This window comes from Saccostrea echinata, unplaced genomic scaffold (genome assembly GCF_033153115.1).
Source record: "Saccostrea echinata isolate AGI-Se365-2 ecotype Australia unplaced genomic scaffold, CSIRO_AGI_Sech_v1 ptg000057l, whole genome shotgun sequence".
Classification (NCBI taxonomy): Eukaryota; Metazoa; Mollusca; class Bivalvia; order Ostreida; family Ostreidae; genus Saccostrea; species Saccostrea echinata.
Window position 1 is genome coordinate 2,641,963 of NW_026889806.1, and position 20,423 is coordinate 2,662,385.

Below are 20,423 nucleotides of genomic sequence, written 5' to 3' on the forward strand. Positions count from 1 at the left end.
GTACGCAGAGAACGACAGGGTGATGCCCTCCCTGTTGGGGGCCCAGGGGACGAAGCCCCCGGAAGCTGCAGGGTTTTTCCAAATATTTCAATCACTTTCTTGCAGGAAATATATGCCGCTTCGCTTTTCTTTAGAAATAAAAAAAAAAAAAACTTAGTAGCATTGTTTTTAACGCAAAGTTCAACTTCCACGGAAACTTATTATACCAATACTTGTGGCTGGATATTTTAGCGATACATTGGTATCGTCTGCATTTTATTTTATAGTATAATGTTCAGCAACAAGTATAATAAATGTTAGTAAAAAAAAAAAAAACTACTGTAATTAAAATATATTTGATCAAGCCATTCAACGATATGATTAAAATTTAATTTCTCAACAAATATCTTTAAAAATTGTCAATCTGTTATAGAACACTTAAAAAACTAACGAATAATTTATTTGGATTTGGTAATAATTTCAAATTTCAAATTTTCAAATTTGATTTTATAGACATGATATCGCAGTAACTTATTCGAAATAATATGACATCAAAATAATTTGATAATTTGGAAATAATTTGAAACAGAAATATTTGCTGGTTGATATTGCAGTTCTCTCTCTATCTCTCTCTCTCTCTCTCGTATATTTTGTTGTTGTTGTTGTTTTTTTGTTATTTAAAACGATGTGTACGCACTTGCGTATGGGCAGCTACGCGCCTGAAAGCAGTTAATAAATGTTTGCAAGTCTGAACATTTTGAAAAACATTTTGGTTCGAGGGGTCGACAAAACGGATTTTGCCCGAGAACGCAGTTAATAAATGTTTTGTTATACCTTTTACTTATTTATTTTATCATTATTATTGATAATACAATAATAAATAAAGGGTGACCATCTAAATAAAGGTTAACTTTACAGAGTGAGATATTTGACATGTCGATGAAATATTGAACCGCTTACGTCACAATGTGGGCGGGATCAACTAACTCTTATTCGCATTCTTAGGTGTTCGTCTGTGACAGAATTTACCGAATTTTACTGTAGTGAAGGAAAAAGTAATTTACATCATGGAAACCAGTACACAAATATTCGTATGGAATAAATAAATAAATACATGTAAATAATAACGGCCTCAGGCTAACAGTTTGGTTCTTAGGTCCGACAAAACGCATATTGCTCTAGAACGCAGTCAATAAATCTTATTGATTTTTATTTATTTAAACTTTTAAAAACAAAGGGGTTGTGTACGTGAACTTGCTTATACAGACTTGCTTATTTTCTATATAATTCCAAAAGATGTAGTTACCACAGGCATTTGTTTCGTATACAGGGCATCGCTACTTATTTTTATTTTGGTAAAAATAAGTAGCGATACCCTGTATACAGAAAAAAGCCTGTGGTGGTTACATATCAAATAATCCACAGTACTTGTACTTTTACATGTTGCTTTTCCAGATATATTATCATCTGTGCGACCTTTACAATTAATACATTGTTGGCCTTGCAAAACTCAAATAATAATTTGCCATAACAAGTTTATCCACATTATTACGCTCTAAATGTCCTGATGTTAAATTAAATTCATATTGTGATTCTCCAAAAATATCATTGAATTTGTCTACGGTTTCATATAAAACCGGATGGATTTCAGATCCTGCTCCGGTCCTGGCATTAAAATCACGTACTAAAATCACGTTTATCGTTTTTTCAATCTCTAATAAACTTTATGCATCCTTGTTACCATATTTGGAGTTTTCTGGGGGGAATATACGCATTTCCAATGAAAATATTTTTATCAGTATTTGAAATTTTGGTTGTCATTTCAAACCAAAGTACAAATTCACTAAATATATTGCTTTTGTGAATAAAAATGATTTTACTGATTTTTTTCCTGTATGCCAATCTAAAAAAATCCTCCATTTGAAATTTTGGTTGATATTTCAAACCAAAGTACAAATTCGCTATTGCTTTTGTGAATAATGTTTTTACTGAATTTTTTCCTGTATACCAATACTTGTAATTCCTCCAGAGAACTTTTTACCATTTTTAATTCTGTTTTTCAAATAAAAGTCAAAACCATCTAAATAAAGGGTAACTAAACCGTCAGTTTTAGTTTCTTGAAAACATAGAATGTCATAATTTTAACTAAATTTTGGAATTTGGGGTATTTCAGTTTTTTCTTATTGCCACAATTCAAGGATAAGATCTTTAGTTTGCCACCAGACGGACAGTTATCAACATGTCCCCTTGCATACCCCTGTCAGGCTCCGGGGCCTAAAACTGATACGAGCTAACTTTTGATCTAAGTCTCACTTTTACAAAAGGAATATATAGTGGAAAAGTGAGACTGAGATCAACAGTGAGTTGCTTCCACACTTCCTGTCTGACATTTCGTCGGTGTTCCGATTGTATCATACGGCTGCCAATTAAAATATAATATATCTATGACTAATTTCACATGTTCATCGTTCTGTCTGTCGCAGTTCTTTCATCACTGGGTATAGGTTTTTTCTGGCTTGTTCGATTTCATCCGAATACTGCCTGTTAAGGACAGATGATAGAAACCAAAAAAAAAAAAAAAAAAAAACAAAACGGATGCCTAGATTGGTATATATTTTTGGACCTATTTTGGTTGTAAATGATGCAAATAATAAAGGAGATGGGTGAACAAGGCGTGCAGAATGCATATAGCTTCAGATATATAAATATAGGTAAACAAAGATTACTAAGCTCACCTCGGCGAATGTTATCTATAAGTAAGGCAAATCTCACATCATATTTATGCCCCGGATCGAAAGATCCCGGGGGTATATTGTTTTTGTCCTGTCTGTCTGTCTGTTGTCAACTTTAACCTTGCCCATAACTTTTGATTGGTCGGAGCTATGACTTTCATATTTCACATGTGTATTCCTTGTGACAAGACCATCATATTTGACCTTTTGACCTTGACTTTGGAGTTTGACCCACTTTTGCAAAATTTTATGAGACTTTAACCTTGGCCATAACTTCTGAACAGTTGGTGCTTAGGGTTTCAAACTTCACGTGTGTATTCCGTGTGACAAGACCTTCCTCTGGATATCAACAACTTTGACCCTTTGACCTTGACCTAGGAGTTTGACCTACTTTTGAAAAACTTTAACCTTGTTAACCAAGTTAACCTTGTTGGTAACTTTTGAATGTTTGATGCTAGGGCTTTCATACTTCACATATGTAATCCTTGTGACATCACCTTCCTTTGGATACCAACGACTTTAACCTTAACTTAGGGGTTTGACCTACTTTTGAAAAACTTTAACCTTGTTAACCAAGTTAACCTTGTTGGTAACTTTTGAATGGTTGATGCTAGGGCTTTCATACTTCACATATGTAATCCTTGTGACATCACCTTCCTTTGGATACCAACCACTTTAACCTTGACTTAGGGGTTTGACCTACTTTTGAAAAACTTTAACATTGGCCATAACTTTTGAATGGTTGGTGCTAGGGCTTTCATACTTCACATATGTAATCCTTGTGACAAGACCTTCCTTTGGAAACCAACAACTTTGACCTTGACCTTGACGTTTTACTTACTTTTAAAAAACTTTAACCTTCGCCATAACTTTTGAACTGTTGCAGCTAGGGCTTTCAAATTTCACAGGTATATTCCTTGAGACAAGACCTTTCTCTGGGTACCAATATTTTTTAATTTTTTGGCCTGGATTAAATTTTGACTTGCATTTGAGAAATTTAACCTTCGCCATAAGCTGCCATACGGGGGCATCAGTGTTTCACAAACACATCTTGTTTTTTCCAGTTACTGTGCATCCCGAAATCAATATCTATGCAAGTTTGGTTTAAGTAGGACTTATAGTTACGTTGAAATGGACCTGCTCCAAAAACTTCAACCTGTTCACTAATCAAGAAAATGTCTGTCAGTTCGAACATCCGAAGCAAGTCTGGAAGTGTTCATCACTAGATGCATCATCTATGCAAGTTTAATCATAACATTCCACATAACTATACTGTTACTCCAAAAACATTATCCTGGTCACTCATCTGGAAAATGCAGGTCAGATTCAGCATCCAAAGCTGATCAAGAAGTGTCCATCTGTAGATACATCATCCATGCTAATTTGGTTAAAGTATTGCTAAAATTCACTTCTGTGGAAAATAAAGGTCAGATCCAGCATCCAAAGCAGGTTGGGAAATGTACATCCTTAGATGTACCATCCATGAAAGTTTGATCGCAGTAGGGCATTTAGTTACTTGGGAATGGACCTGTTCCAAAAACTTAAACCTGGTCAATTATCTATAGAAAATCTAGCTCAGATCCAGCATTCGACGCAAGTGTGGTAGTGTCCATCCCTAGATGCATCATACATGTAAGTTTGGCCCAGGTAGGGCTTATAGTTACTTGGGAATGGACTTGCTCCTAAAACTTTAACCGGGACGCCGACGCTAACGCCGTCGAGTAGAGCTACAAATCATTATTTAATCTGTGAATTAAGAATTTGGAGTAAAGTTCTCATTATTGAAATTTATGAAATTATGATTAACAAAACTTTTCTGAGGAAATTTTTTTCTTTCAAAAATTATTCTGTTATTGAAAAATAATGTGGTTTTCATGGGGTTAGAACCCTAGCAATAAAAATTCTGCGTATCTTTTTCCTTTGAGACTAACACGGTAACCACCACGCTCCTGATAAATAGTGACATTTAAGGAGGACCGACCCTCTGATAAGAGAGGTAACTTTTCCAAGTAAAAAGCACTAATATTACTCATAGTTTACTTTATCAGAGTTTAATTATAGAGACCTTTAAGTATTCAATTCCATCAAACCTAACACATGATGGAAACATTACCTTCTATTTCCTTTGCCTATACTTTTCAAATTGTTTTGTCATGTTTGAAAAAATTATTAAATCCAGTTTTAAAACCCTTACTAATTGAATAAGTTCTATCTTTTTAAGGATCATTTTAAAAATGGTCTAATGTATCAATACCAAACGTAGAATTTTAATTAGTATAACATTTTTTTTCCAATGAAAAATATATACAAGAAAGATAACTCTTGCTAACAGATGTATTGTTTTCTTACAACTACATACAATATTGTGATATTCTTACTTAAACAGCGCTTTATTATGATTTCCAATATGAATTTTGTAGGTATGACACTAAATATTATTTTCACATATACCGCATATTTTTAATTTTATGTTGTGATAATAAATTATTACTCTTCCTATTCTCGATGTTAAAATTTCTTCATGTCATGATCTGACATAAAAATTATTTGTGAAAAAATAAGCAACGTTTCATACCTCATACTATTTTTCATTTGAATCTGATGCTATAACTCTTAATGAAAATCAATGTTGGGAAGTTTAAAAAAAAATTTCGTGAAGTTTAGGGCAGAGGGTCATTAGTCCTTAAAGGGGCATAGACACAGATTTGAAGTTAATATTTTCTCAAATTTTCTGTAGTATACCATGACTTATATATTGCTATAGCATTTCACAGTGACACGGAAATATAATAAAAACTTATTTTATCTGGAAATTATTGAAACTACGAATTTCGGGACGCGTTGGATTGACACATCCTCGCACTTTCACAAAGTAAACTTTATCCTTAATACTTAAGAAAAGTAGAAATTTTGTTGTGTATTTATGAAAAAAAAGATATAATCCAGAAAATTCAGATTAGAAATGTGAAAAAGCAAAACCAACTCACCAGTATTGTCAGTGATGTGTGCAGAGTTTAACAAGGTGGAACGTAAACTGTTTTGTAAACAGGGCACGAGCTCTGTTAATGTTTACGTTTCACCGGGTGATCCACAACATCAAAATTTTAGTAAATTTTATCTTTTAAACTACATTTATTTAGAGGATATAGACCTATCTAACCGGGTAGTGAAACCTTGACGAATTGCAAGAACTAACAAATGCAACAACGTCTTTTTCCATATTATCCTTCAATGTTTATCATCCCCAACAGCATGTATGGATATATAGTATATATATGCATGAATATTCAATCAAAAAATGTTCTTAAGTTTATTTTTTGATTAAAAAAAAATAATAAATACACCCTGTATTTTGAGTTAAACGAATCAATTTCATTTTTAGGTCTTGTAAATATTACAAATTTCAACAAATATATTGAATTCGCGATAAACTTTAATTAGATTAACCGAATTCCAATCAAATAGGAGATAACTGCACATTTCATGAGTCACCAGTGTAACGCATGCAACACTTTATCCCTAATCGATGTCAGCGCGTCCCCCAAAAGTGCTGTAACAGTTGTATGAATGAAGATATAAAGAGAGAGGGCCTGGTGTACCTTCATTCTGTCTGCATTTGAATCCGGTAAGTTATACTTTTAAACAAAGCGAATGTCTAAATGCGTTGATTTTGCATAACTTTTTGAAATTTTTAGGTGAATATGAAGACCTTCTTAGTCGTCCTCTTGGTGGTTTTCTTGTTTGGTAAGTATAAATGTATATAAATATATGTCAGATGACTTCATCTTTTGCATCGTCAACTTTCCTTATCAGGCCTCCATCTGATCTCTAAAATTTAGGCGCCAACTGGCTCCTTATTAAAAACGTTTAGTTGCCAATGCAAATTTTTAGTCGCCAGGTAAATTTTTCTTAAGCATTTATTTAAAAACTGACATCAATCAATATATAGAGACATGTCCATTGCTAACTTTTAAACTTCTTTTCTGCTCTTTTTTTTTTTTTTTTTTTTTAAAAATGAAAATGTTTATCACCAAGTCAATTTAAAATGGTCGCCAATTTGGCGACTTGAAGAATTTTTTTTAGGCGCCAATCGTAATTTTTAGGCGCCATGGCGACCAAATTAGGCGCCAATTAGAGCCCTGCTTATTTATGTGCTATCATCTGCATATGGTGTTTATGTCTTCCAACTTACTCGATACTCAAAAGCATGCTCTGAGTACAATCAATGCGTTAAACAAAAGCAGGTTACTAACAGATAAGTTGATGTTACAGGGATTTTAACACCCTCGATTAAAGTCAGCATTTTGTAAATCCTGTGGTCGTTATACGAGGGGTGATCAAAAAGTTCGCGAACTATTTCTATATTTACAAAACCACAATTCAGATCAGAATGAAATTTGGCACACAAATAGTCATAAACATGTTCTATAAATTTTTACGTAATGTTTTTGCTCCATGCTTGTGACGTCACAATGTGAAAATGACGTCAATATGTAGGTGACTTGTAACAAAAAATGGCTGACTCAGTCGTACTCGAGCAACGAAAGGCTGTAAAGTTTAACGTATATCTTGGAAATTCCTTTGCAGTAGCATATAGTAATTTGTACAAGGTTTATGAAGACAAAAAACTTGCCAGAAGTTCACGCAATCATTAATTGGATTGATTGTTTTAGTCAAGGAAGGGAGATGGTTAAAAATATGTTTGTTCTAGTACCCAATGAAAGTAAGCTGGAGAAGAAATGTGTCCTTAGTTGAGCAATTTGTTACGAAAGATCGCCAAGTCACAGTTTGAAATATAGTTGAATATTTTAAGAATATTATAATGATTATATCACTAAGTACCGTTTACTTTAGACTTTAAAACATATCAGATATGATAAAAAGAAAGCGCCCATACTTTATCCACTATGGAAAAACGACGCACCCAAGACAAAGAAGTCCGGCTGTGACGGTCACCATGCTCATTCTGGAAAAAGATATCCTTATCAACCCATCCTATTGCCGAGATTTGGCCATTTATGACAAATGGACGATTCTTGTTTTAAAAAATAAGTTGCATGGTAAGAAAAAAAGACTCGGAAAAATCTTTTAGCTTCGGTGAACAGAACGCTACGGAGCATGTCACGTGACCGCCTGGATCACGTGATTCGCGCATGGGCAGAAGGGTTGCTGTTGTGCATTTAAATCGGAGAGGACTACTTTACAAAATAATAAACACCGAAATCTAATTTTATTTCTTTTATGGAAGTTATTCAATTAGTTCGCGAACTTTTTGATCACCCCTCGTAGTAACCTTGTTAGGAAATATAACCTATCACTGGGTCATATTTAGACTAGCATAGGCCTTTTTTTTTTTTTTTTTTTTTTTTTTTTTTTTTTACTGAATTTGACTACGGAATATTCCGTCTACCTGATCAATACATAAGGCTCACGGCGGGTGTGACAGGGAATGCTTACTCCTCATAGGCTCCTGATCCCACCTCTGGAATTTACAGGGGTTCGTGTGCCCTCTTCACAGATTTTTTTGTTTGTAGGATTTTTTAGAGATCGAGCACTGTTCGTTATCCTCACCCTTTTCAGATAACATCTTTCTCAAATTATTTCCAAGTTCTAAGAAGACATGAAACATGTGGCGGTTCTTTACAATTTTTACGCTTGCAAACAGACCCGACTGTTTTTAATTTTGAAAAAAAGATGTTCATATTTACTAAACATATATGAAATAGATAAATTGTATTTTTTAGCTCTACTGGTCAGAGACCAGAAGAGCTTATGCGATAGTAAGGTGTCCGTCGTCGGTCTGTCTAGATGTCCGTCTGTCTGTAAACGATTTTTCAAAACGCTACTCCTCCTACAGATTTGGTCTGACATCAATATATTAAACTTTGCACACAAGAAGACTACACTAAGTAATGATGGCAACAACGCTCACAAATTACGGTTTTTGATTTTAATGAACAGTGTTGCCATGGTTACTTTAAATAGAAATTTCTGTAAAATACTTTCAAAATGCTACTCCTCCTACAGTTTTGGTCTGTTTTTAATGTAACTTGGCACGAAATTCCAAAGTAGACTACACTATGATACATAATTTAGTGCATCGGTTTTTTATTTTGATAAATGGTGTTGCCATGGTTACTTAAAATAGAAATGTCTGTGAAATTCCTTTAAAACACTACTCCTCCTACAGTCTTGGTCTGATTTCAATATAACCTGGCTTACAGTTAGACTACACCAAGATACTTAATTTAGTGAAACCGTTTTTGATTTTGATGAACGGCGTTGACATGGTTACTAAAAATAATTAATTTATATGAAATACCTTTAAAATGCTACTCCTCCTACAGTTTTGGTCTGATTTCAAAATAACTTGGCACACAAGTAGACTATACTTAGATACATAATTTAGTGCATGGGTTTTTGATTATTTTTTTTAAAGCAGTGTTGCGAAACAGAAATTTCTGTGAAATACTTTCAAAATGCTACATGTATTTCTCCTAAACTTTTAGTCTGGTGTCAGTATAACTTTGCACACAAGTAAACTATACTGAGATACATGATTCTTTTTATACATGTAAATGTTTGGGGTTTTTTTGTGAGCATTGTTGCCATCATTACTTAAAATAAAAATAATTGTGAAATACTTACAAAATGCTACTCCTCCTACAGTTTTGGACTGATTTGAATATAACTTGGATACAAGATTTCATACTCAGATAAATAATTTTGTGTACCGTTTTTGATTTGGAATAATGATATTGCCATGGTAACTAAAAATAGAAATTTCTGTGAAATACTTCCAAAATGCTATGCCTCCTACACTTTTCATCTAATTTCAATATAACTTTGTACACAAGTAGACTACACTTACATAGATGAACGGACTTGCCATGATTACTAAAAATAGAAATTTTGGTGAAATTCTTTCAAAAGGCTACTCCTCCTAAAGTTTTAGTCTGATTGCAATCTTGCCACAAAAAGAGAGTAAACCAAGGATCATTATTCTATTTATTGCTGTTGCATAGTTTCAAGTGCATGTGCTACTTTTCTCTTCCTTTGTTTTAAGTACAAACCAGTAGAGCTACAGTCTCATAAAAGATTTCTGGTTTTCTACTTTTTCCCTGTATACTTCTAAAAGCATGTATTTGATCTAAGAGATCACATTACTTTTTTGTCGGAAGAGACCGGGGCATAAATTGTGTCTTTCTATTTACAGCTATGGGAAGCACCACAAATCCACCAGAAGCTCAAGAAAAGGGATGTTGGTGGGGGCACTGTGGGAAAAAGAGAGAGATTTCGGAGGATGTTGCTAGAGCAACCAATCCTGATGACCCAGACTGTGGTTGGTGGGGGTGTGGTAAAAAAAGGCAGGAAAGAGAAATCCAGAAAACAATCATGCAGGCCAGGAGAGAAGCTGAGACAAATGAATAGCTATAATGGCAGATTTTCTTCTTTGTATGTTCTCCAGAATTTAATATAAAAGCAAAGTATTTGTTAATTTACATTTATGTTTGCTTTTCTTTCGATGCTCTTTTAAAAGATCCGAGTTGCAGAAGTGTATTGGCAGAGGCAGTAGGTTTTGCCATTGATCAAAGCAAGAAAGATCTATTTTATAGACATTAATTAGTAAGAAAAATGGAATAGAATTGGAAAAAGAATTAATTAATTAAAGAAACCAGGAACCTATATACTTAGCATATAGGTCCCTGAAGAAACCCATAATTTCACAAGAAAAAGGGGAAATAAATTACACTAGATTTTTATGTACATGCACTAGTATTGAACAAACCAGGGTTCAAGACATACTGATATATTTCTAAGGAAACATTAGAAATACATGGACTTTGACAATGGACTATAAATGGAACTTGAAGCATCATTTTTTAAATAATGCATAAAGTTGTAGATAAATATAAAGTTGTCTTATTTATTACACAGCAGGCACATGCCATCAATTTTCAAAAGGGGGGGTTGCCAAAAAAAAAATGATAAGCATAAGCATAAATACTCATTATATTTTGAAACATACACACACTAACAAAGATGGTGGGCTGGATCCTTTACTCTTTCCGCCTACACAGGTCCTAAGAAAACCGAGAATTGTCTAAAACAATGCTATCCCATTGATTTACCTGTTAAAGTAACTGTATTCCATTTAAAAATGGCCACAATAGAATGAACCAAACAAAGAATTGGGATTTCTGAGGGAAATCCCCACAATATCCTGTTCTCTTCCTATCGTGAATATAAGCGACACTGAGAGAGGGTTGATCACTGAACACTTCTTTACACGCACATTGGGTAATACACATAGCAAGACCTCTGTCTCTTGATCAACTTACATTCATATCCTGATTCAGTTTTAACAAAATTGAAGAAAACAATCCTACACCTCACGATTAGATAAATGTGAAATTTGATTAAATTTAACTCGTCACTATCTTTGCTAACCAAGGGTGTGACCATTGGCAACAATCCACAAAAGAGAAGATTGAAGAATCACCCTTGGCTAGTGAATTCCCCAGATTTTTATTGAAATTTCAAAACTGTTCATTACTTTTAGATTTTTCTTGTGGATAAAATGTTAAAAAAAAATAAACCTTTACCAGATCCTTAGGAGAAAAAAAAAAACATTTGACTAGACTGAAAACACATTCTTTGTAAAATTTCAATCAATTTCAATTTTTCAGTTTAATATCTTACAAAGAGAGGCAATCTTGGGTGAAAATGGAACCTTCTTCAAACTTTATTGATGGAATTAATACACAATAAATAACATTTCACATATAATACTGATATACCAATGTCTCTCTTAAAATCACACCTATGAATTAAGTGATAAATGCGCATGTCATGTCCATGGTAACCATCCTTTTTTCTGTCCAGACTCAGACGCTATGTCCGGTAAAGAAGAGGATTTTTTCACACTCATATTTTTCAGTTCTACCTCTGTGACTTGATTTTGTCTATTTTTCAGCAATCTACCCCCAAAAAATCCTGTAAGAAAAAATAACTGACAAATTGAAATGCAATAAGAATTTTCATACTGGGATCATTTGAAAAATTAGACAAAGTTAAATATCTCATTGTTCTTCAAATAAAATATTTTATCTATAGAATGAGACATTTTTCACACTAATTATTAGACCATTATTTACACACTGCATTGTCTATGAATTTTTCTGTTTTTTCCTGATCATGACAAGGAGCACACAGAAAGTGTGACAGGTCAGCTGGAAATGCTCACTCCTCCATGGCACCTGATCCCAGATCTGATGCTTTAGGAGGTTCATGTTTTCTCTGCTCCTGATTTGTATTGTTTAAATGGACTTTGAGCTTGAATACTGTTCATTATCTCCATATTTCATGTAGTGAAAAACTCTCCTTGAATGGGCTGAATCCTCCATCAAAGATATGTATGGTACAAACAAGTATATTGCATATAAGAACAATAATCAGGTAACTTTGTACTGGGGTATCGAAAATATACATCAATGAAAATTCAGGATAGAGATGCTCTGAGGCATGAAAAAATTGCCAAGATTTTGAGGTGGATGAAGGATAAGATTCCCAGGTACCAATGGCTGTACAAAGGATATTTTGGAGGTATGGGTTATATTGTTCAGCCAATCTGTATAAAGTGATACGGTCTATAACTCTGCATACATGTATATTTCAATAAAAAAAAAATATATTTGGCATAGAAGCGTATTTTCCTTCTTTGCCAAAAAGTTATGGTGATTCTGACTGTAAAATTTAAACCTCTGAGGTAATGGGAAAGAGGGAAATCAATTAAATTAAAATGCAGATTACTGAGGTCTGTAGCCAAAGCCATATATGGAAGATGGGTGGGTGGGGGAGTGGATGCTAATGTAAACACTTAGTCAATTTTCTTCAGATACATGGCTTTCCTTTCCATTTAAAGAAGGGTCCAATTACTGGGGGGAGGGGGGGGGGGGAGGGTGTCCAAGGTCATTACTGTTATTTTCACATTGAAATCAATTAACTCTAAAATTTCATGGGGTGGGGTGGGGGATGAACCCCTTGACCTCCCTCTAGATCCATGAATGTATCCAGATCAGTTATAGATGTTATGGCAAGACAGGCTTGCAGAATGAATAAAACTGTGGCCAGAAAATTTGGGTCAACAGAGGGATACATGCTGCATATTCCTTGGTACACAATGAAATATGTAAAAAAAAAAAAAGTTCGCAATCTATTGAAGGAAACTTTCTTTTCGTGGCTGTACATTTGCATAGAAATTTCTGGCCACTATGGCTCTACATTAAACATCACTTACCAGCTGTCCCTCCAATTCCCACCCCCACAACGCCCCCTATTTTGGCCCCAGCTATCAATCCTACTGGTCCTGCCACCACTGTACCAAGAAGGGCACCTGCTACTGGGAATATAGCAGCTTTGTATTTGGATGCCTGAAAGATAATGAATTACATTTAACAGTGCCATATGTTTAATGAATTCAACAAGCATATAGGCCATACACAATATATTTTAAACATTGATGTAAAAAAAAAACTGAAGCAAGTAATCAGCTAGTAATCTATATTTCATCCATTTGACTAACTGACTTTAATATAAGTGAACGGGGGAAAGTTTTCCATAAAGGTTGCATTGACAATCATTCGTTCCTATATCCTAAATTCAATAACTATATTTTGTGCATATTAATATCTTAATACCTTATTTGACAAATATATTGCTGAAGTAGCCAGTACACAAATTATTGAAAGTTCAATTCAGGGGCATAGCTAGGACTTTGATGATGTATAGGCACAAATTATGGTGAGGGGTCTGGGGGCCACTTGAGGCCCCCAACGGGTCCAGGGCAGCACACTGGTAGAGGGTTCAGGGTGTTGAAACCCCCCAACAGAAAATGATTTCCAAAGGAAAACATTTTGAAATTGACCCATTCAGCCTCAAATGTTTAACTAACTTTTCATGATGTAATAAAAAAATTGTTAGAGACTTAAAATTCCACATACATTTATATCACACATATTGGGTATTTCAAGTACACATTATGACCTGACAATTTATACTATGGTAAACATATCTTGTTAGCATCAAGGGAGTTTTATATCTACTTAATTAATTGCATTTAGAAATATTAAAGACAGTTTATAGAGAGTTTTACAGGAAAACAGCTGATTAACTATTGCGGGTTATCACTTTGCACAGTCTGGTGGTAGTTTATACATTAATGATCTCTATCAAAGGTGAAAATGATATTTAATCATTTATTTTCTTTCTTTTTATCATTTTTGTTTTACATAATTATTTTTATCTAAAAAAATTAATTGAGGCACATGCCTTAAGAGCCTAATGGCAGCTAAGGCCCCTGTTCATGGAACAAAATAGTACCTTTCCCAGTTGAATGGCCCCCTTTTGGACTCCTTCGTGTGCTTTCTCAATGTTGTCCTCAATTCTATCAACAGTTTCTTGTTGTGTCTGTAAAAAAATGTTTTGTAAAAAAAGACAAAATTAAACGCTACTTAAAATACACCAATATTTTACAAAAAAAATTCTAGTGTTGCTAGATTTACTTCTAATTACCAATTTAAAATAATTTAACAATGAAAAGTAAAATTCAAAAAGTAGGTCACTATCAGGGATGGGGTAATTGAAATGAGTAATTGTAATTTACTATATTTAAATACATTTTTTCTAAGTAATTGAATGTATTTGTAATAGAGTTTGCTTTCAATTACAAGTAATTGAATGTATTTAAATACATTCCAAAAATGTCATGTATTTTTCAATTACATTTCAAATACTTTATTTTTCAAGTAACATATTTAAAAAAGGTGTTTTATCATGATGCATACCAGTACTGTTTGGCATGAATTTGTGTTTATTCAATAATAAAATACCTAATAATGTTTATACAGCATAAACACACTGCCCAGGTCAATAGGAAAGGTAAAACTTATAATAAAATTGTGGCTTCAAAATATTCATGTATTTGTTCTTCAAAATTTTTGGAAATAAATTAAAATAATTGATATATATTTAATTACATTCTTCAAAGTAATTTAGAGCAATTAATTACATTTGTTAAAATCAATGTAATTGTAATTGCAAGTAACTGACAAAATTATCAATGTATTTGAAAGTATTTAATTACATTTCAAAGTAATTGACCCCAACCCTGGTCACTATGTCCATCTTTCAAGTTTATCATTTAACAATTAACATTGAATTAGTCTAGTGCTGCACAACATATTCAATTAAAATGATCTGACAGAAGCTATAAAATTTCAAAAGTAGGTCACTGTGACCTATTTTGTAGTTGTCATGATGAAAAGATTTAATGATTCTAGTCTTATGTTATGCTTATGTTACAGTGTATGAACCAGATTGGTCAAAATTTGACAACTTGATCTAAGAAGTAGCATTTTTAGCAACCAGTATGTTTTAAGTACAGTCAAGCCTGGTTATCTTGAACCCAATGGGACAAAGAAAATACTTTGAGATATCCGAGGATTCAAGTTATCCAGGGTAAAATACTTAAAGAATAAGGAGTTTGAACTACCAAATGACTTTGACGTATCCATGGTATTCGAGAAATCAGTGTTCAAGATACCAAAGTTCAACTGTATATTAAATTATCTACCCTTTTCAAAATTTGATTAAATCAAAGCAAGAACTCTTCCCAAAGATCTTTATCAATCTGTAATAAATTTGATGAATACAGGTACATGTATTGGCTTAGATAATCTCAAGACATGGACCAAATGGTATGAATGGCCTTAGTATTTAAACTATAGCTACATGCAGGCATTCAGTTTTTAAGATCAGCTGTAAGTTTTATTTGAACTCTCATTACCAAATTATAACTACTGCGGATCAAATTTTCATGACACCATATTTTCACGGGAAAGTAATTTATGATTTATAAGCAAGACAAAAATTTCAAGAAAGTTTGTTATTATAGTATATATTTTTTAATAGTTTAAATATAAGAATGAAATTTTGGCTTTGCGTAATTACATGAAAATAAAGTGATTTACAGTATTCAAATGCAATACATCTGGAAGGTCTGAAAATCTGTTTAAGCTTACCTTCACTGCACTTGAAAAATCATGTATTAAAGAATTTAATTCCACCAAGTTCTGAAAATGAATTAATGTATATCAAATTAGACATGCTAATTGCTATCAGTAACTTTTTGAGTAATAAATATTTGCTCTCATCAGAAAACAAGAGGCCCAAGGGCCTTAACGGTCACCTGAATATAATACAACAATTTAGAAGTTAAATACACTGATAGTTGAAGCTTTGTTGCCCTAAAGCAAGAGAAGTAGGAAGATCAGGATCAACAAAATAATTAGTCTAGTATTCAGTATCAACTCATAAATTAAGTTCTAATTTGTCCCCCACTTAACACTATGCAGACTATTAACAAACTATTAGTGCTTCTGTACTATTTATAAACCCATATTAAGACCTCTAGCATTGACCTCTCTTATGGTCTTTGAAGAACTTTTAATAAGATAAGTTATTTTTGTCTCATTTTTATTTATCTATTACTTACAGGTCTACCTGTTTATTAAAACTAAGAAAGTACTTTTTTAATTATACAATAAACATTCTTGCATAATTATCTTATTCTATTAACCTTTCAAATACATTATTTACAGTGATTAATTATCAAAGGTGAATGGAAAAGGGGAATAACTTCTCTCAGTAGGATACAAATTAATAGAGCCCTGCCCAGGACCAGAATGCTTAGACCAATGGTCCAGATGTTTAAAAATCTGGTAGAAATACGCTTACTCATATCATTTAAACTTTTACTCAGTTTGCTTCCAATATGCCCAGAAGCAGAGAAGAATTTCACTGGTACAATGCATTTTCACTACAGATTCAACAAAGCCTTACCCTAACACCAGAACCCAAGACCAAGGGTCAAGAAATTTACAAATTTGGAAGAGTTACCCTCATCATCATAACTATGGACTTTAAAGAATTAACACTTTTCCACTATATTATCAAAAGCCCCCCCCCCCCCTCATTATGCCAGAACCCCTGACCCTAGGACCACAAGATTTAAAAATTCTGTTCGAAGCTCCCATTTTCAACATAGCTAAGCAATTTCTTTATCAGCTCAACACTAAGGAGCAGACAGGATTAATTAATGATTAATAGAATTAATGCTTTTTCACTATATAATCAATAGAGCCCCCCCCCCCCTCCTCAAGAACCCCAAAAACTGAGGCCATATATTTAAAAATTTTGGAAGAGGCATCCTTGTCTATCATAATCATGCACTTAGTTTGTTTATATAATCTCCAGTAGCAGAGAAGAAGATTTTCAAAGAATCAATGCATTTTCATTATATAATCAATAGAGCCCCGCCCTAACACCAGAACCCCTGACCCTGGGGCCATGAAATTCACAATTTTTGAAAAGGCATCCTTATGCATCATAACCATGCACTTAGTTTGTTTAAATAATCTCCAGTAGCAGAGAAGAAGATTTTCAAAGAATCAATGCATTTTCATTATATAATCAATAGAGCCCCGCCCTAACACCAGAACCCCTGACCCTGGGGCCATGAAATTCACAATTTTTGAAAAGGCATCCTTATGCATCATAACCATGTACTTAGTTTGTTTAAATAATACCCAGGAGCAGAGAAGAAGATTTTCAAAGAAATAATGCACTTTCACTATATGATCTATATAGCCCCACCCTAACACCAGAACCCCTGTCCCAGGGGCCATGGCTTTCACAATACTGGAAGACGCCCACCTCCTCCTCATAACTATGTACTTAGTTTATCACCTTAACGCCCAGAAGCAGAGGAGAAGATTTTCAAAGAATTAATGCATTTTCACCATATAGTCGATAGAGCCCTGCCCTAACACCAGAACCCCTGACCCTAGGGCTATGAAATTCACAATTTTGGAAGAGGTACTCTTGCTCATCATAACTATGTACTTAGTTACTTTATTTAATATCCAGAAGCAGAGAAGAAGATTTTCAAAGAATTAATGCATTTTCACTATATAATCTATAGAGCCCCGCCCTAACACCAGAACCCCTGACCCTGGGGCCATGAAATTCACAATTTTTGAAAAGGCACTTTTGATCATCATAACTATGTACTTAGTTACTTTATTTAATACCCAGGAGCAAAGAAGAAGATTTTCCAAGAATTAATGCTTTTTCACTACATAATCTATAGAGCCCCGCCCTAACACCAGAACCCCTGACCCTGGGGCCATGAATTTCACAATTTTGGAAGAGGCACTCTTGCTCATCATAACTATGTACTTAGTTCCTTTATTTAATACCCAGGAGCAAAGAAGAAGATTTTCAAAGAAATAATGCATTTTCACTATATAATCAATAGAGCCCCGCCCTAACACCAGAACCCCTGACCCTGGGGCCATGAATTTCACAATTTTGGAAGAGGCACTCTTGCTCATTATAACTATGTACTTAGTAACTTTATTTAATACCCAGGAGCAGAGAAGAAGATTTTCAAAGAAATAATGCACTTTCACTATATGATCTATATAGCCCCACCCTAGCACCAGAACCCCTGACCCTGGGGCCATGAATTTCACAATTTTGGTAGAGGGCTCCATGCTTATTACAATGATGCCAACAGTTTGACTGCTTGATGTCCAGGAGTAAAGAAGAAGATTTTTAAAGATTGCATTATTTTTGGTGGTTTTAGCCCCATCCCTCAGGCCCCAGGGGGGCAGGGACCATGAAATTCACAATTTTTGTTCCCCTTCACCCATAGATGCTATATACCAAATTTGGTTGAAATTGGTTGAGCGGTTCCAGAGAAGAAGCTAAAAATGTTCAAAAGTTTACGACCGACGTACGACGACAGACAAAAACGGATAGCAAAAGGTCACCTGAGTTTACTCAGGTGACCTAAAAATCCCTTTTTCATTTATATGGATTGAAGTTTAATCTAGATTTTCTTTCTTTTTTATACCGTACTTGAATACATTTTTGGCATAAAAACTGTATTCTATCCAGCCTTCCTTAAATACTTTTCAAAGTACATGTATTTATCTGTACACATGTAAAATGTTTTGCCCAGCTGGCTTTCAGTTACCTCATGTAAATTTTCCCAGGATTCCTCTGCCTGAGAACTGTCAGGGATATGGTGTAACTGCTCTGTCTCCACAATAAGAAGCTCATTCTCACTCACAGTTCTCTGTCTGCCGGAGAACACATCTGTGTCATCAGTAACAGTATTGCCTTGGAAAAGAATTTGAAAAAGATTGAACACAGTTACAATGTCTGCCGGAGAACACATCTGTGTCAACAGTAACAGTATATTGCCTTGAAAAGAAGAATCAACATAGCTACTGTGAAAACATTTCTCCTGTTATCATTATGTTTATAATTTTCATCTTTTAGAATACACATTTCTGACAAACAAAACCATGGAATATGAAGTATGTTTTCATCCTAGACTTTTTCATTAAAACGTGAGTAATTATGTTATTACCATAACTTTGAGATATTTCTGTTCTTAAATTCACAAAATCTTGCAGTGTGTGTATAGCTTGTTGTACCATTGGGTCTGTTTTAGTGTCAAATTCTTCAATATCTTCATCCATGACCTGTGTTCTTAATTTTTTGATTTCTTTGATATTTGCCTTAATCTGTTGAACTGTCCTTGTAGCATTCACATTCTCTCGGTTAAGAGCACTCCAATCATTAAGTCTATTGAACTGAAATTTTTACAGGAAATTGAGATTGCAATCCACAGTGTAGCAAAGAATATGTATCATACATTATTTAAATTGGCAATTTCATATATAAAAAATGTATTTAAGAAAATGAAAGAGATGATACTTTTTCGACATTCAATCTGTGCTGCTGCAGTCTATCTATGTCTATTGTTATCACTTTGATGAACTTGTTGATAGATATTTCCAATCTTCTTAATGAAAACTTCTGCATTTCTTGAAGAGCAGTACTGCTTTGTTTTACTGCTTTGGATTCAAAGGAAGCCATCCTTAAGCTTTAAAAGATTTAATACATCACTTAAATTGTCAAGTACATCACTATCCCAGGGTTGTCCCTAAGACCTGGGGGCAGGAGAATTTCCCCACATTAATGACATAATCCCCAATTATTCTGGTACTCCCCCTCAACCCCCTGTTGGGAAAGGTACTCCAGACCCCATTTTACTTTTTAAATGTCCCCTGCTATTTCAATTCTTAGGGACAACCCTGTAATATTCTCTCTTTTCTAGTTACAAAATGCGTTTAATGATGCATATACATGTATTTTGGGGAGACCCTCTTTCAGAAAAGTTTAATGAAATAACTAAATCAAGCTAATTTGAATTGGTTAATCAACCTATATATCTTATTCAAGGTACATAGCTAATTCAAGAGATTGTGTCGGATTGTCACTGAAACATATGTCAGTATCTCGCATCAAGGCTCATTTGCCATGATTTGCAGCAAACTATTTAAGTTCCATTTTTTAAAAAATTTTTAAAGAGATAAACAAAAAATCCAGAGTCAAGCATAACTGGTCTTGAATATTTGTGTGAATTCATTTAAATAACTTGAACAGTGAACTTACTTCTGGTCGCAAAAGTGAAAGTAGAAAACAAAAGTAAGACGGGAAACGGAGCCCCTTTCCGTAATATAATTCTAATCTGTGAAAAAATAAATCTTATCTATGCTATGCAAAATTATTTTA

The 20,423-nt window shown here is 33.9% G+C and overlaps 1 protein-coding gene across 2 annotated transcripts; it reads right to left on the reverse strand.

Moving 5' to 3' along the window:
• Positions 1-11,363: 11,363 nt before the first annotated feature.
• LOC133174145 (syntaxin-17-like) lies at positions 11,364-19,724 on the reverse strand. Of its 2 annotated transcripts, none has more exons than XM_061309202.1 (7): positions 19,563-19,724; positions 19,219-19,438; positions 18,814-18,959; positions 15,794-15,844; positions 14,094-14,180; positions 13,012-13,144; positions 11,364-11,708 (listed from the first exon to the last, which is right to left on the reverse strand). In XM_061309202.1, the coding sequence occupies exons 1-7, from the start codon at positions 19,722-19,724 to the stop codon at positions 11,563-11,565; spliced, it is 945 nt and encodes a 314-aa protein (XP_061165186.1). In that variant the 3' UTR covers positions 11,364-11,562. The 2 variants fall into 2 exon arrangements, with proteins under 2 accessions (XP_061165186.1, XP_061165185.1); XM_061309201.1 differs by having other exon boundaries at positions 19,213-19,438.
• Positions 19,725-20,423: the final 699 nt, after the last annotated feature.

Excerpts from the sequence above, each read along its gene's own strand:
- LOC133174145 (XM_061309201.1), bottom strand. The coding sequence starts at position 19,724 with ATGGCTTCCTTTGAATCCAAAGCAGTAAAACAAAGCAGTACTGCTCTT. Across the intron at positions 13,145-14,093 it reads GGGCCATTCAACTGGGAAAG|GCATCCAAATACAAAGCTGC; the intron begins GTACTATTTTGT and ends ATTATCTTTCAG. Across the intron at positions 11,709-13,011 it reads GGGAATTGGAGGGACAGCTG|GATTTTTTGGGGGTAGATTG; the intron begins GTAAGTGATGTT and ends TTTTTCTTACAG.